Below are 18737 nucleotides of genomic sequence, written 5' to 3' on the forward strand. Positions count from 1 at the left end.
ATAATTTAATCCTTAGTTAAAATAATAATAATTGAAGAATAATATTTCAACTTGAATATTTATATCAACTTTTTTTTTATGTGAATTACTTCTAAAATAGTCCGACGATCCTTTAATTCAGAAAAGTAACTTTAAATCATGACAATAAAATATAATGCTCACTTTAATAATTACTTTTACCGGTTGATCTCAAAAAAATAATCTTAAATCGACAATAAAATATTAAGGTCCACTTTAATAATTACTTCACGTGTTGAACTCAAAAAAGTAATCTTAAATTAATTCGTTAAAGGGATGTGAAAACTTCTTTTTAGTGGACGCGTCTAAAAACTTTAAGGGAAGGAAAAGCATAAGACAATATCTGCCAGTAATGAACTTGGATTGTTACAACTTCGCTTTAGAATTCTAACAAATATTTGAATTGTGATGCTATATGAAGTTCCATAAGCTAAAATATCAACGTTCTAAACATAGCTTAGCTTAATAAATAAGATAGCTATTACAAGTTTTTGAGGTTCGAAGTTCGACTCGTAACCATTTACCTTAGTGAAATAAAACCATTATAGGAAGGCATCTCTCACCAATAACAAATATTTCCTGCTGCAGCTGCTTCTGTTGTTTGCTTCATTACAAGTCAATTTCAACCCTATTCACAGCATCATCAAGCTTATAGTTTTCTGAAGCTTCATTGTTTCTTTGTTCGGCCATTTGCATATCAGCAAGTGTTTCTCCCACAATAGCCGCGGAGAGGAATGCCATCAACTAGAGCACTATTGGCCACGGACCACTCGCTCGCCAGTCGCTCTGGCAATGATTTCTGGGATCTGAATCTCCGTCTTGCTGACCTTGACCTTGTAAAGCTTTGACCACTCCGTCCCTATGAGGCTTTGTCCTTCAAAGAACGAAATGTAACGGCTTAAACTCACCGCTAGCAGATATTGTCCTTTTTGGGCTTTCCTTTTCGAACTTCCCCTCAAGGTTTTTAAAACGTATTTGCTAGGGAGAGGTTTCCACACCCTTATAAAGAATGTTTCGTTCTCCTCCCCAACCGACGTAGGATCTCACAGAAACTATCCTTTACCCTGCGGTCAAAAATTGAGATAATGAATGCCTGTATAGCTAGTAGCACAGATATGGCAGGTTAGAAATGCAGCAACCAGCAAGAATATGATTTGTTCGATACATAAATGCCTCATTTCGAATCGAATATCACAAATCAAATTATTGGTCAGAAGTTAAATGAACCTATCATAAATAAAAGTTCATACCAAATCAAAGCAATATGTAACCGAAAGTCGTCGGGAAAATTTAAAGATCGTGTAACTGTAACAAAGAATTATAAGGCTAAATGATAATTGAAATAAGGTTGTTCTGTTCACCATTCAATTTACCAGATAGGAAAGAAAGCAGAAAATGAAATATAAACAAAGTCACCTAAACTAGAGAACAGATGAACAAAACAAGGCAATAAAGGAAAACAACAAATAGGGTGCACCAGTCCAAATGTAACCCCATGTTTCCAAATTATTCAACAATCTATACATATCAGTTAACGAAATGGATCTAGCCAAAGAAACGACCCATCAACGAGAACTATACCCTCCACAATTTGGGCACTAAAAAAGGCTCGATGAAATAGACATGTCTATGAACCAGTTCTTCAAAAAACAAGCATCAGACTAACACCAAACAAAAATCATCATGAGAGAACAAAATGGATCTAGCAGCACCACAAAATTTGAAGGCACATCATGAATTTAGAAGAACGGAAGAGAAAGACAAAATCATGCAAAAGACTATTATGTTCATCTTTTCATTCAGAATGTAGTTGTTATTAAGAATGACTTGCATGCCCTAGCCGTAATGCACCAAAGAAAGAAGAAACCCCTATATCTTAACCTTAAAAGTCAATCAAGGATGAAGAAATCAGAACGTTGTGAAACTACTCATCAGGGATCATACTTCTCGAGTCTCATGTACTCCACAAGACAACTAAAAACTGGATCTTTAAAAGAAAAAAGACTTTACAATGAAGCTAAGACAGATGCAACCAACAAACGATTTTATCGTCGACCTAGGGGTGAAGCATTTTTATGAGAAAATGAAGAAATGAAATGAAGCCATACGAACAACGGTACCAGGTTAGAAAATCATTACAGTGAGTAGGACCATATGATCTTGAACATTTGTCCTTCCAGCTATGACTGAGATGATGTTTTGAGCTTTTTCCATCAATCCATGCAAGAGAGAATGCTTGCCTCAGAAACAATAAGGATATTAAAAGAAAATCAGGACTCGGTATAGAGGAAAAGGCAGACAAAAGTAAATAATGATACGAATTAAGTGTAAAAAGAACCATTTCGTACATCTACGTCTACACAGTGCATTGCAACAACAAAACAATTCACATGTTACCACAAGTATGAAGAGGCTTTGCACTATGACAAGCTGTTGAGCAAAACGCCAAGCATCTTCTCCTATCAACTGGCAATCAAAATAGACGACATCCTGAAGATCCTTCAATTTAACTCAAATATCAAAAGAAAATCAACATTAGGACAGTAATGCAGTAGTCATCATTTTTCTGACTACCAAGAGCTCCCTGAATTCAATGGCAACATAACATAGCTAGACTGAAACCCACTATTGTAGCAATGGAAATTATATTTAGAGTGAGGATGTAAGAATCACACGTGATGCAGAGCTAACAATCCAACGAAGTTAGAGCAATCACTAGCTAATATATAATAAGTAACAGGGTAAGTGCTGAAACGCCATCGCTGACCTCATTCTGCATAGACATGCAGCAGGAGAAACCAAAGATTAGTTTCTGAGAACAATAAATGATAAGGAGATGTAAAAGAAACGAGCAGAAAAGAACATCATAGACAAGAGTCCTCCGAGAAAATTGTTTTGATTGCATATGAAATAAGTTATCTGGTTACATCAACAATTATGACCTCCTCCACCCTCCACCCCCCACTCCCTCCCTCCCTCTAGAAGTGAAAGAATTGGATGACAATGAAACCAAGAGCCAATCTGTCAGAGGCTTAACTTATACATGGAACTTCCCCCCGACTAAAGTATAGAATTCTAAAACCCCAGTAAATGGGGGAAAAAAGGTACACTATACAAGCACTATAAAAGCATATTCAAGTCAGCGAGGTCGTCCATGGGTATTTCAAGGCCCACTGCATCATGATCTTGTAATCCATCCTCGTCAATGTTCAACCAAGAATCGAGATCCTGAGGCCCACCAAGTTCATTGCCCACACCTAATTCTATTGATTCTAAATCATGTAGCTGAAGATTTGTGAAATCTGTACATTCACTAATTTCCTTTGATGAATCCTGAGTAGCATTATTAAGGGGCAATACCACAGTAAATTCCTTCTTTGTGCTATCATTTGCAACTTCATTGGAAATCCTAGTTGCAGGGTTGTCAGAGTAGGTTCCGTCCGTCAACTTGCCTACAAATCTATTTCCAGCAGGAGATAGCTGAGCCGCCTTCGGCTTGGGCTTTGTTTTTGTTTTACGCTCAGTCCTAAAATCCCCAGCAGATGAACGCCCAGCTTTGTTAACACATAATCTAGCTGACATATCTTTGTCCCTCTCTCTCTCGCTTCTCTTCCCCTTAGCTCCAGCTAATGAATTGTTACCCACGGTTGATACAACCCTCATGCAAGCACTTCCTACATCATCAAGTAGCACTTCTTTCTTTTTCCCTCTATTCACTATAGGCCCAGTTCGGGTGAAATCCTGGTCGGAAGAATGAAGTAATCCCCTTCCACTTTTATGATTCTGCAGACCACTGTGATAAGCTTCACCAGGGAAGGAACCTGCAATGGTAAGATAATATCTTAAAAACCAAGGATACAAGATGAAAAGATTAACTTTTTTGACATTACAGCAGAGGTCTGCATGAAGCAACGAAAAATCATTAAATGGCTCCAGAACAAATTCATGAATCCTACTTGTAGCTCAAGCACCTTAATATAACCATTCGGTTTGTCTCTTCTGTTCTCTTTTTTTTTTTTTAAGGAAAAGAATAGTATATCTAAGTTCAAGAATACACCAAACAAAATAGCAAACATGACATATTATGCTTTTGTTTTATGAGTCAACTAACTGGAAACAATTGAATCATTACCATTCATAACATCTGCATCAATTCGGTTAGAAGGTCGAGTTAAAATGTCTCGAAGTGCAGGCTCACTGAAGCAACTCTTTTGTGTATCTTCAAATCTTCTACACCTAGCAAGAGTTCTTTTCATGAAAGCTGAAGCAACTTGTTTTGATACCTTGGAGATTCCCAACTTTGCAGCACTACTGCCTCGAGTGGCCTATCATATCAATCATATGGTAAAATAGTGAGATAATAAGTGAATGTGAGCTATTTAAAATTTACAATAAACTGCCACATGACTTTAATACTTCCAAGAGAGTACTCAATCAGATAAAAATAAAATAAAAGAAATTATTTATGTATTTATTTTTTTAAAATCTTCTGTTTTGATTCAAAGTATCACATTCCATAATTCATTTTCAAGGCAAATTAATTTGCAGAAGTAAATCCGTGCCAAGTATACAAGATGATAAACTAAGTTTTAGTAACTGGAAATCTTAGGAAAGGATTGGTGATCCTCTCGTTAAGCGAAGATTAAGGGGAACAGCTTGCACATCTTTCCTAGTAGTGATTACAGAAAAAGGGCAGTAACAATGAAGTATAATTTCCCTGTAAGATGCAAAATTGCTGTCAGCCATCAGTCAGGAACATTGTTGCATTACCCCACTATGAAAGTGGTCTTTCTAAATATGACAAACTCAAAAAGGAAATTTTTTAACAACCACCCAGTATATAAGTTAGAGTTTCCTTCAGCTCCGAAAGCCCAACACCCAGACTAACAGAAAGAAAGAGAGCGCTGATGAGCACTATACTTTGTAGTACGTGGAGAGTCTTCCTAGCCATATCTTGAATCTTCATTTAGGTAGACCTCTTAAAGTATCAGAAGACAAGGCTTGATATATTGCATTCTGTGAATTTAAAAGTGGGTGCCATTCGTTGGTCTAAAATCCAATTTTCCCTTGATTGGGAGGTCAAAGAATTAGCAATCTCAAGCAAAGAATCTCTGCCTCCTAGCTAGATGCCCCTAAAGATTTCATGCAGAAAAGGATGGTCTTTGCAGGAAGGATATTGTTGCTAAAATTTCTTAACACTCATTTGGCTGGAAACTGTTCTCTTCACTCATATAAAGGACTCATTCTGCCATTTACAAGCTTAAAAGAGGTTAGAGGTCTTCTCAAAGAGAGCAAAATTTTCTGGTTGATTGCCACTAATCCTCCAGCTTCTGAATCATCTTTGCTTAGGTGAGGCTCACCTTTTTGTTCTTTCCAATGATTCAGATAAATGTAAATCTCTCGTCATTGTAAGATAATTAAGTTTTTATTCCCTTCCAGATGACATGGGCCTTCTAAGGAATTAGCTGAACGATGAACAAGAATGGATAATCTCAACTCTTTTCTGTCCTCATTTTCTTTCAACATCTCTCAAGACAAATGGGCTTTGGACGGTGGATAGTTTGGGCATCTTCACTTACAGCTACTTTGTGAATTTATTCAGCAAACAATACATTAATAAATAAAAAAGTTCCAAGCCAACAAAGATTACAGAAAGTGCAAAGAAAAATAAACCATTTACTTCCTTCCACCCCCCCCCCCCCCCCCCCCCCCCCCCAAAAAAAAAAAAACTACCAAAAGACGCTGTACTCCTGGAACTCAGTTCTCACCAAAAGAAACATGCTAAAAAAATGATGAAGGGTGTTGCTTACCAAAATATTAAACGACTACAAATATCTACCAGATAAAAATCAATTGGCACATAACAGGCATGGGAATCTGGGATTTATATTTAGAAATCATAACAAAAAAGTCTTATAAAAAAAAATATTTTATAAAATATAAATATTTTATATTTTCACATACCAACTGCTTTAGACAAGCCAACTGAACAAGCCGATCCATTGCAAACTGTTCGCGAGACCTACAAGGTGATTTAAAAAAAAAAAAACATCCCACAGTAAATAATCATGTTGCTATGATGTATGGGTCAAAGATTGAAGGCAAGTTAAAGATTGAGGCAAGGGTCTAAGTAACTGAAAACCCACCGTTCTTCTGTTTTCCTGCCCTCCTCAATTGCTTTGATTATTTTGTTTCCATGAACTTTTGTCTTAACAACCTATGCAGCATAAGTTCAAACATCAGCAACAAATATAAAGCTTAGAAATGTCAAAGGAGATTGCACAGCCAAATCTTATGAAAACCTAAATTGAAAAACATAAAAGAGTATGCAGAGAGCATTCAACCTGTTGGTTAAGTTTCTTCTCTAATTCAAGAATTTCGTGATTCATAGTATCCTCTTCCCCATCTGCTAGGTCAGGCTAAGAAAGATACCATTGAAGAGTAGAAGAAATAAGGCAACTACACAGAAAAGTATATATAGAATGTACAAACTAAATCCTGAAATATATACCACAGTCTCTGGGAATAGTCCAATACTCTGGAGCTCCAGCATGAGTTTATCCTCCACAGACATCTGCCCATACGGGCAATTAAAGACAGAAACATTAGGCTCTTTCAAATGCATGCCTGGTGATCCATCAAGACCATTTTCATGAAGCTCAGGGAAGTATCCGTTGTTTAATGGTTGATATCCATGATCAGCATGATGCATGTCATCATTGAAGGACTGGCTGTCACGCCTTGTGAAGGTAGTGCCCCCATTGCAAGTAAATCTACGACCAGCAATTTGCAGAGTTTTAGGATCCGACTCAGATTCAAATGCAATTCCAATGGAGTTCCCAGTCTCAACATTGACGGAAGGATGCATAACCCCAGGAAAGCCATCTTCCCCGTAATGTGAAAACATATTTGTCCCTCTACTTTCTTGGTACTCCTCCGTTTCATCTTCAACTATTAAAGCTGATAACACTCTTTGGTACAGTGGAGTAACGATTTTCCTCTTTTCTGATTCTAATTTTCCACTTAAAGTAACGAAGTCCTCAGCTTCATCAACCTGATCAACATTTTTAAGCATATTTTGTGATTCATGTGAAAACTGGCTTTTTCGTCCAGAATCAAATGCTTGAGGTGACGAATCCTCCTCTGCCACAAAAGTACCCTGAGAAAATACCCCTTCATCATTATTACGTGTGAAGAAAAGAAAACAATAATATAGATGGATTCTTTTTTTCATTCCTATTTCACTTCACATTTAGAATATTTTCCCCAAAAAGTACTGAAATATACACAATAATTCTAGAAAAGAACTACTTTGATAGGCTAGGTTTGCTTAAACAAACACCTGCACCTCAGAGAGTTTGAAGACTCAATACATCTATCTATAAAACGCTGCAATTTAATATCCATGATTTTTTTCCTTTCAAGGAAGAGAAAGAAAGAAAGAACGAATACAGAAGGGCCAAACAGGGCACATAAACTCAGGCCAACAATAAAAGAAAAACCTACAAAAGACACCCTAAAAGGAACCCAGACGAAGCTAACTTAACAAGAAAGAAGTTTTTTCTCTGAAGCTGCCAAGAGCTAACTTACAGGCCCTAAGCAGATACCATCCAGTCATAATAGGCAATCCTTCAGAAATTCGTGGATGCACAGACTCCTTTTGTGCAGCCTGTTTTTTTTTTTTTTTTTTTTTTTTTTTTTTTTTTTTTTTTTTTTTTTGTATGCCCTTAATTATTCTTTCATATTTCCCAATGAAAGTTCGGTTTCTTATTATTTTTAAAAAAAATGTGAATGCATCAAAGAACTAAAGTTATTTGCATGTCCTACTATATTTCCCAATGTTCAAATTTCTCAATTTTCTTTATAAACCCTATATCTTCATCTAAATTTTCTGACAATTTGAAAAAACCTTCAGTGTTGAATCATATATATATATATATATATATGCTACTAGAAAAATAAAAATCCAGACACATACCGGAATAGTGTTCTCATGGTCCAATATTTCAGAAAAACTCTCATCATTCTTGTCTAGAGATATCTGCAGAACAAGATAAATGATAATTTAAGAATAGCTTTTAGAGCCACTGAGAACTATTGATGTCTAGAAATATCTTTTAGCAGTATAATAGAATATTATAGTTCTTACCTGCTGCTTCAAAAAGGATTCATCCTCTTGGCTGACGGGAGCAAATAAAAATTCCATTTTCCACCAGAATGAACTAGAACAGCAAACATCTGTGATAGCGAAAATATATAGGAATAATATGACCATGATTCAGGTTCAAGAACTAAGCAACTGTACATGCATACATGCATACACACACACACTAAACATTCTTTCCAAGAAATTCAAAATTTGAAGAGGGACACGTACAGCTCGGATTACAAGCATAATTTGCAGCTTCTAAGAGTTCTTCACGGTCATCGTCTGATTCACCTATAAACCAAGCATAAGAATACTAATGCACAAGTATCATTTAGAAAGTGGACAAATTCAGATATACATCCATTTTTCATCTCAACGGAGCCCAGAAACTCAACAAGAAATAATTTCCTTTCAAGAATTTTCAATTCTCACTTCTAAAGCACATCATGTTTTACATCGTCATTCCACATATGGGTTAATCTATATCTTCCCTTTAATAAAAAAGGAGTATAATGATATCATTATAAAAGCATACATGTAAACCTCAAACAAAAACATATTGTAGCAATAGCATTCAACAAATGATGCACTGGAAGAAAGTTCTTATATAGGCTCATGCTCCCCATCGTCACATTGCACAAGTAGGTTAAACTAAAATTGTACTTTCAAGAAAGATTAGTAGAATGATATCATTATAGTAATTATTATTTCAACTCAACACATTCTTTTCAAAGGGAAACAAAAGTCCACTCCATACTTAAGCAGACATCCAAACCTAAACAAAAACTATTTTGTAGAAGTAACTAAATTGTTACTATGGAAGAATGTTTTCATACAGCTATTATTTAGAACTTCTAGTCCTACGACCACCATTATGCTTTCTCCCTGCTCAAAAATATGTTTCTTTTTTCTTGCAAAAAGAATGTTGTGTCATGTAAAAAGTTTCTAACTATTAATATGATAGCTGAAAACAGGTGAATTGGAGTACGACATGACACATTAAACACTAAAAGTCGAAACTTTCAATCACTCACTGGCTTTAAAGTTGTATGGTAAGAACTTTAATGTAAGAACTATTACTAAACATAGCGAGTATCATGTTTCTATGAGAAACGCCTCATTAAACGCCATATGAATCGAAAATAACATACCTGTACAATCAGGGGAACCACCAGCTGATGTTTGTGAAACTCGAGTGAAGGCCTTACGATCAGATAACTTTTTAAGTGGGGGACGCCCTGACTTGCTGAATGTATTATATATATCAATAAGATAAAGATTATCGACAAAAAATAATGAAAGTGAGAAAATAAATGTTGACAGATCTATCACCTTCCGTTTTTCTCAGAACCAGGCCTTGCACCTTTAAGTGGCTTAGTCAAAGTTGGAGTCTCCAGTTTCTCCCTCGATGGTGAAACTGAAACCCTTGAAAATGATGAACCTCTACCGCTTCTTCCTTGTCTTCTAGCACTGTCCCGAATTTCTTCTTTGCCATGTACCTTGTTCTTCATTGAATGAAATATGTTAGGAGCATTATTCTGAGCAGCAGAAACCAACATTCTTTCATCTAGTTCCCCACTCACTGATCCTTTCTCTTTCAACTGACCGTCGTGATTTTCACCAGCACCAGATTCTTCACTCTCAGATAACCTGGCAGGAGATGACACAACTTCCTGTTTCACTCTGACCTGTTGACTACCAATAGACAAGTTCCTTGCAAGAAATGAGCCACTTGTCACAGGTGAAGCCATTCTACCACCAAAATCTGAAGGAGAACCTTCAGACCCCTGCACATCATCATGATTTGAAACAGGTGATAATAGATTAGATCTTCTAGTACGGGACATTTTCTGTGGCCTTTGGACAACCCATTGAGCCATGGGAGGAGAAGATGATCCACTGGGCATGGGACGCTTGCGATTATTAGCCCCATTTACTGATTGAAATTTATTTGAGATTGGAGGTTGTTCCCAGCCATCAAGTGCTCCAGACATGCGCGAAATATTAGGAGACGAACTTCCAGCTGTAGTAGAGCCAGACCTGGGTGCCCTTGAACCCTTTCCTTTTGCCAGCAAATAAGGGCCAGCTACATGATTATCTTCACGAACATTTAATCTGGTGATAATTTCACATTAATTCAAAATATCGTCTAAAACCTTACTAACTATATATGCTAGTAAACATAAACTACTCAAAATATGGCAGTAGAAAAAAAGTCCAAAGTTCAATTGCAGCAAACCACAAATACTTAACACAAACCAGTACATCTACATCATCCCAAGAAATGGTTCAATACATTAATTTCGCTGGGGAATCGTGTGTGGAGAAACAAGAGCATATCATTTGAGAGATTATGTTCAGAAACAGAACCTTTCTAATAGTCGTGAAAGTTACAGAGAGAGCACCAAAAGGAAGTACTGTAGTAAGCAGTCACCCACACCTCATAAACCTCACTAGCCAAAAAAATTGTATGAAATTTTGTCTTTTCTATCCAGGTCAAACTTCCCAAAGAAGGCTTTTAATACCCTATGTCCATAACACCATCCCTTTTTGTTTGAAATTGTCGACAAGCAATAAAGTGAAGAGTTGGTCATGAGATTAACTTGTGTGTGTTTTTTTATATAATACTGCTTCTATTCATAAAATGAAAGTAGCAGACATACTAGTGTAGTAGATTAAAAGAATGACATACTTATTATTTCCTTTAACTTGTAATCGGTCCTTTGCTTGTCCACCAGTTGGATCCCTATAAAGAGTAGGCTTTTTTTCAGGCTCAACCTTGGGAATAATACGCACACTTGAACCAGTAGGCAAAGAACTTCCATCACCCTTGCTCATGCCACTTATACCACTAGAAGAACCTGATCTGCAATGAACATCATATTTCAACATTCATTCATCTTATAGCATTCATAAACAGCTAATGACACATGAAATAACTCATCTCCAATAAGTATCCTCTCCAGTTTCCCGTAAATTGAATATGTCAGTTAAAGAAAAGGAAAAAAAAAAAGCAATAAATAGAATATCCACGAAATTAGAAATATGTTACGCTTTTATAGACATGAAAACAGAATTTAAAATATACGGATTACATAAACAAATGTGTGTATGTTACGTGAATATGACTGCACAGTAAAACAAAATTAAAATTCTTCAAACCTACTTCAACTATTTCATAGTGCATGCCACATAATTAACTACTCTAGTTCAAAAAAATAAAATCTGGTGAGGGAAGGGGTGTTAGAGCAATTTCATTAATATCAAACACGACAAAAAGGGGATGGACGATAAGCTATCCACTCAATTCTGCTCAAGAATTTTAGCAAAGGCTGAGAATATATGCTTATCATGATACATGGTTCTAAAAAATAAGTCACTAAAGCATGAGTGACCCATTCAGATTGAAAAAGAATTTTTATGACAATAATTTTCATTGAGAACCAACTAAAGACTACGTGAGGCCAATGGATTGAAAAAAAAAAAAAAAAATCAGCAATATAACAAGTTAGGATTCAGCCACATACCGACATCTTTTTAATGGAGTTTTTATTGGGAGGTTCACAAAAGGTTGAGACTTATTTTTAAAAAATTCAATTTTAGACTCATCTCCCAAACAATCTCAAAAGGACAATTCCACTGGTAAATATTTATTATGGGAAACAATGCACATCATATATTCGACAAAAAAAGGGACACAGCCTGGCATCTCGGATGATGGGTCCTAAGCATAATTTGAAGGATAATAAAGAAAGGGTATCCAATCCAAATTAATAAGAAAAGAAAGTGTTGTGTATTACAAAAATAATATGTAAAGAACTCCAAGTAGAGACTGAAAATTGTACATTTTCACAACCCAGAAATATTTTTTGAGGAAAACTAATCTGAGAACAAAATAATAAAGCAATTGCATTTTGGAAATAAAGATAACAAACAAAAAAACAAAAAAAAAACAAAAAAAAAAAAAAGTCAAGATTAGCATACAACCATGTCAGTTATAGAACATTACTAACAATATGTTGCTGTGTGGGGAGGTTCATGCAAGGTATTTAAAAAAGTCACCTTTTAGATTCATCTCCCTAACAATCTTAAAAGGCTAATTCCAGTGATAAAGCAATTGGTGTTTGAAAAAAAAAAGGTATAAATGTCAAGATTGGCATACAACATTGCTAGTTATAGAGCATCACTAACAATATACTAGCTAGATTTCTCATCTTTGAATAGCACAAGACTCATTCATATAACAAAAAAGTAAAGTAAAGAAATGCATAATAATGATGAAATAAATCACCTGACACTCTGGGACTCGGATGATTGCCCTCCTGGCTCATTATTAAGCTTATGAAGCATGACACGTTTTAGCTCTCCTTCACCATCCAACGGTCTGTTTAACACAGTACCCACGGAGCGCTTCCTTTTCATTCTTCTATCCCATGATTCACCAGTTGGAAGTTTGCGAATTTTTTCTTCAACTAGATCAGAAACTTCACCACCATCCCTAAGCAAATCTCTATCTCTCCCCAAGGGTGGAGGCTGCCTCATAACATTGTTAGTTCGGCCTTCAGCCTATCAAAAATTCAAACAAATATAAAATTACTCGAGCAGTTTAAGTCTAAGAAATATCTAACTTTCATGCAGTGAAAGAAAAATAGGTATGAAGTGTGTAGAAATTGAAGAATGGTGCTCAAGAAAATTCTGGACAGCAGTAAGAAATCTCAATAGATAGTAAAAGGACCTCCTGAAAACCTTAAGAAGGCAGTTAACAAAGATCTATCATTAGATGACCACTCATGAAGATGAATCGCTAGCTGAAAGGTCTCCTTCAGAACTTTGCAGCATGGACGTTATATCCAATTAATCATCAAATTTAATAACTTCTCAGAATTGCTACTGTTTCCTGTTTCCAACACTACATTTTCAACCTTTCTCTTCCTTATCCCTTTCTGATTAAAGAAAAAAAACTTTACTTTTCACTTATAAGTTATATCAAGTGATCCTTAAATTGGTGGATAAATCTACATGCTTATTTCTACCAAAAAGTAACTATACATATCAGGTGACTAGATATCCAACCATACTAGAAAGCCTATAAAAGAAAATTAGAGATCCATCAAATAATTAACTTCAATTTGCAAAGATAAAGAAAAATGGGAAAGTTGTAGGAGTTCGTACTTTTCTTTACATTTGTGAGTATCTAGGCTGGCTTGTACCTGTCTCAACTTTTCTCATAAAACAATTGTTTAATCCTATTACATTTGGTTGCCAAGGAAACTAGTAGGATGTTAAAGCTTAGGTGGGTGGCAACTGGCAATCACGGCTTAAACTCATCCCCTCTAAGCCCAACCCTTTATTATTTAAATTGACAATTAAGGATTCTTTCATGCTTCATGGTTGAAGGTCATGGTCATAAAAGAAGTCTAATAACATGTTCTACTCCAAACAAGCTCCAAAGTTGCACAAAAAAAGTCTTCACGTACGCTCATTTCCAAATTACAAAAAGACCCTTTATGATAGAAAACCTCAAGTAACTCGCAATCCATATTTGTTTCAAAGACTCCAAATCAGATGGCTTAGCCTCAAGTACCACTCTTTTCAAATAGAAAATGTCCTTCATATCTAGAGACAATAAAAGGGCAACACAAGGAATTCTACTCCAAAAACACCTGAAATTGCAAACAACTCTCTTAAAGAACCTATTGCTTCACTCTTTCTCACAATTACCAAAAATTAGTAATCAAAGCATAATTCATTTAATTACTGATTTGGTCACTAGCAACGCAATATAGCTAACCTCTTCTCAAAAAGAAATAACAAATGAATTTAAACTATGCAGCAAACTTCCATAGGAAAACAAAATAAGTTCAGTTAATCAAATGCATGCTGAACAAATAAGTAAAGAGTAAATAGTAATAGTACTTTCTTCCTAAAAGATACGTGCCCAAAAAAGGACAGCCCAAACAAATATATATAATTAAAATTTAAAAAAATAAAAAAGAAACCAAATATAGATATGTACATCAATAACTTTCATTCTATGGAAAGATAACAGTATAAACAAAGGGACGTAAATATTGAAAACTACAATAAGAGTAAATGATTGATAAAATTTGAACAGACCCTTAATTCAGCAACTGAAGTCCGAACACGCTTGCTAAGAACATTGTTTTTTGCCCTGTCTTCAAGTCTCGGATTCACAACATCTGGAGAATTTCGGTGAACCTGACTTCCCTTCTTCAACAGGCCAGGCCCAGCAGGCCTTTCATTAGTTAAGATCTCATTCCGAATTTGCTTCTTCTGAACCTGGGACTCACAATACTTGTTCAATTTGTGCAAAGATTCATCCATCCTTCTTGCTCTACCCCTGAAAAATATACGATCATCTGAATTAATATTCCGATGAAAACTTTTAGGAGGAAGAAGAAGTGGAGTTTGTGAATCTATTGGTGACAATAAATGGCTTCTTAGTCTCCTCTCTTTCTAGCCTCTTTTGTACTTACAATCTCGTGCTCATGCAAATTGCCATCAATTGGGCCTCTATATCTTATAACCACTTGGTTGTGTGGGTGTATACCTCATTTCCTCTTTTGAAGGGGTTTCTTCTTCAATAAAAGTTAAAGTTTACCATAAAAAGTTCATGCCTCTAAGTTTGCTGATTATAGAATCAGGATTCTTAAGAACTTGGGAGAAATGTATAGTAAATCTCTCTCTCAACAGTTCTCAACTCTTGTATTTATCCTCAACAAGGATTTGACTAAGGGCATTTGGAAGAACAAAATCTAGTTAATATCCCATGAATCTTTTTTTAGAAGATTGAACACTAATGACAAAGTTCAATGGAAGTTTTCTACAATTAACTTATTCCTAGAGCCGCGTTATATGTATTATGTGAGGTACATTTGAGGAAACCCAAAGCCAAGTTTATGCTACTAAGCCACAACATTTTATTAGATTATTCCTTCTTTGGAGCCAGCTATCTACCATCTATTAGAGGATTCTTGGACTATACTTTTTGCACACCAGATTAAAAGAAATGGAAGATCCTGTGGGAAAATGGCCTCACGGTTGGAGTTGAGAGTTGAGGAAGGACAAAACTAGAAGTATAATTATTTTTAATAAAAGAAATTATGATACTTGTAAAGTTTGAATAATTTTTTAGTTGCAAGTTTTGTAACAACTCTTAGTCATTGGGTTACCTATCCAAAAAAGTGATTTAATTATTGCTCTTTTATCATTTATATCACTCAAGTTCCTTATCATAAACTCCCCCATTGTTTGAAAGACCTTTCCCATTTTTCCTGCAATTATTTACCTCCTATTAACATAAAGTTTACTATTTCTATTCAAGAAAATAAGCAACAATCTAACCAAGAAAAGGGATAAATATTTATGTATCAAACAGTTTGTTGTGAGCCAACTTGCCTAATAGTTACTTCGGTGACCACCCTAATTTAAGTACGAAAAATGCACTAATAGAATTTGTAACTATCAGGATATGACTGTTTCAAACACAAGGATTGCAGCATTGCAAAATCACATAAAAGGAGAGGGTAAACACATACGCATGTCTTGTGAATGCGAAAAGTAAGTACCTGGCCTTATTAGTTGCTTCCAGGACACAAGCTCTGAACCGCTTTAGCTCCTCCACAGCCAGAGGAAGCTTCAAACGACCAGGTCCAAATGAACTGTCTTCTACGTTCGTCCCAAATGACATCTCAAAAACCTTTTTCAACTCTTCTGGACGAGGATACTTGTGCTCTCCCAATTTTATAGGATCCAACAATAAAAACTGAGATAATGTAGGCAGATCCCCGGTGGAGGAAGCAATGCCTCGAGATGAACTAGAACCCAGACCAAACATCCGGCTCTCTCCACCATCCCGATAGTTTCCAGACCTATCTAAACTGCTACTTGTCTGGCTCATCCTCTGTCCATTGCTATAACTCCCCCCAAATCCTAACTCATCTTGAATAGCCGAGTTGGAAGACTCAAACCTCACATTTCCTGCCATCACTTTAAGCTAGTTGAGCAAAACCCAAACGAAAACGGCTTCCCTACAATATGCAGGAATCCAGAACCCAGCTCTGGAGCAGCAAACTGCTAGAATTATCTGCAGTAACCATCACATCAAATCAGTTCCAACCCCTGACTATCAAATAACATCTTTGAAGTGCTAAAAGGTAAACGGGATGTTGTTCCATTCACAATCAAAGCAGGGAGCAAACCAGAATTTTCATATAGCTAAAATATCAGAATAACTAAACGAAACACATATTTCCAGAAACTTTATACTACCCCCTCGATAACGATCAAAGTTTCCCAACCAAATATTCAAACAAAAACTCAATTTCAGCAAAATCGCAAGTCTTGAACGAGTCAGATCAGAAACCTTCACAAAACCAAAACTAAACAACCAAGCAAACTCTAAACCCTAGTTCAAGCAAAACCTCTAGGGTTTGGTAGCGAATTACCCCAAATCGAACTCCTAATCCCCCGGAAAAACTCCAATTATTCCAAAACACAGAACTCCAGATGACAAACATTTACCTGCATTGACCGATCAAACCCACATCGAACTGTAACAATGATAATTCGCGATGGCAAATAGCACCGTTCAAACACCTTAAAGAATAAAACAAAATAAGAGAGAGAGAGAGAGAGAGAGAGGGTTACGATGAGGGAGAAAGCAGCCACCGTAGAGATACCGATTGAGGGAAAAGGAGAGAGAAAATTAAAAAAGAAACATAAAGATTAGGAAGGTCCCGCTGAAATTTACTCGGACAAGGCAGTAATCGGCATAGTACACCGCCGCTACAATCAGGGCCCTTAATCAGGCTTCGGTCTTTCGTGGGTCCCTTCAATTTAGCGCCAAGCTTTTGACAGATACATACTTTTTTCCTCAAAACATCAAAAAGAAACAAACGCTCTCACCTTAGACCATAAACTCCGTGAAATCTCCTCTTCCTCCTCAAATCTCTCTCTCGAACCACTTCGCCGCCACTGTTTCTCCCGTCGCCGTCCTCCGTCCACCGCTCGCCGATCGATCAATGGACGGAATACTAATTCGATGACCAGAAGAAAACGCTCCGTCTTCCTACCGGAAAGCTAACCAGCCGGAGGATCTTGAGAGTACAGTGATGTGGAAAATCATTATCGGAAACGATCCGCAATCAGCAGGATGATCGGCGTGTGGATCGGAGAATGGCGGCAAGAGAATGGTGTATATATCCACTTTCCCGTTGATGTGTTTTGTTTTCCTTACGACTTAGTCAAAACTTTTATTTTGACTGTATGACGACTTAGTCATCGCTCTTATCACAGTTTTTCCTTTAATTAATTTTGTAATATTTATTAGAATAATCCATTTTTATTTAACTTTTAACATTAAATAAGTGTTTTAATTTACAAAATAATTTAAGTTTGGCCATTTATTTAATTTTTTAATTTGTCCACTCATTTCAACAAAAAAATATATATATATATATTATTTAATTTTGAAACTACACCGAATTAATTTCATCTAAAATATAAAAAACTCATAAAATTGAATTAAAAAATATTATTTTTATTGGAATAGTTTTGCTAAATTTGTAATAAACAAATATTTTATATTCTATTTGATAATATTTTGATAAAAAAGAGTTGAAATGAACATATTAAAATAGCCAATTTTACAAGTTTAAGTCTAAATAAATGTTTTACACTTACCAAAATTTAAATTTTATGTAAAAATTAGTTTTAAATATAAATAAAAATTGCAGCCATTTATTCTTTATATATTTTAAAATAATTATATTATATTTTAATAACAATTGAATTGGACTGTAATTGTGATGTCACACCGTGGATGGGGAGAACAAAACACCCTTATAAGGGTGTGGAAACCTCCTCCTAGTAGACGCGTTTTAAAGTCTTGAGGGGAAGCCCCAAAGGAAAAACTCAAATAGGACAATATCTGCTAGCTGTGGATCTGGGGCGTTACAAATAGTATCAGAGTCAAAAACTGGACTATGTGCCAATGATGAGGCTCTTCCCCAAAGGGGTAGACACGAGATAGTGTGCCAGTAAGGACGCTGGGCCCAAGGGGGGTGGGACTATGTGCCAGTGAGGAGGCTCTTCCCCAAATGGGGTAGACACGAGATGGTATGCCAGTAAGGACGCTGGGCCCAAATGGGATGAATTTGACCGAGTGTCACATTGATTGGAGAAAGGAAATAATGTCAGCGAGGACGTTGGGCCCCGAATGAGGGTGGATTGTGATGTCCCACATTGGTTGGGGAGGAGAACAAAACACCCTTTATAAGGGTATGGAAACTTTCACGTAGCGGACGTGTTTTAAAGCCTTGAGGGAAAAGCCTAAAGAGGAAAGTATCTGCTCGATCTGGGGTGTTACAGTAATGAGAAACTTTAGAATGTTTTTCGAGAAATATTTTCAAATTCAGTCTCACGTATTGTAATATATTCTTATCGCTATTGTATTAGGTGACAATCACACCATCAAAATTTGATTTTTATAAAAATCAGCTTAATATATTACCGAGTGAATTGCCACATGTCATGGTCGTACATTTTC

General features: G+C 36.0%; 1 protein-coding gene across 8 annotated transcripts; it reads right to left on the minus strand.

The window, feature by feature from the left end:
- Window positions 1-462: 462 nt before the first annotated feature.
- On the minus strand, window positions 463-17306 carry LOC111794413 (uncharacterized). Of its 8 annotated transcripts, none has more exons than XR_015421445.1 (18): window positions 16712-16960; window positions 15757-16274; window positions 14285-14528; window positions 12459-12733; window positions 10860-11033; window positions 9500-10282; window positions 9319-9413; window positions 8396-8458; window positions 8168-8256; window positions 7997-8059; window positions 6530-7177; window positions 6363-6437; window positions 6165-6235; window positions 5983-6040; window positions 4151-4343; window positions 2416-3839; window positions 2158-2253; window positions 463-1082 (listed from the first exon to the last, which is right to left on the minus strand). XR_015421445.1 is itself a non-coding variant. In XM_023676417.2 (16 exons), exons 2-16 carry the CDS (start codon window positions 16173-16175, stop codon window positions 3139-3141), a joined length of 3951 nt encoding a protein of 1316 aa, XP_023532185.2. In that variant the 5' UTR covers window positions 16176-16274; window positions 17096-17306; the 3' UTR covers window positions 463-3138. The 8 variants fall into 8 exon arrangements, 3 of the variants coding, with proteins under 3 accessions (XP_023532185.2, XP_023532203.2, XP_023532175.2); XR_015421444.1 differs by having other exon boundaries at window positions 463-2074; XR_015421441.1 differs by having other exon boundaries at window positions 463-2253.
- Between the last annotated feature and the right edge of the window lie 1431 nt (window positions 17307-18737).

The sequence above is a fragment of the Cucurbita pepo genome, chromosome 1 (assembly GCF_057944985.1).
Source record: "Cucurbita pepo subsp. pepo isolate OVF chromosome 1, ASM5794498v1, whole genome shotgun sequence".
NCBI classification, from domain to species: domain Eukaryota; kingdom Viridiplantae; phylum Streptophyta; class Magnoliopsida; order Cucurbitales; family Cucurbitaceae; genus Cucurbita; species Cucurbita pepo.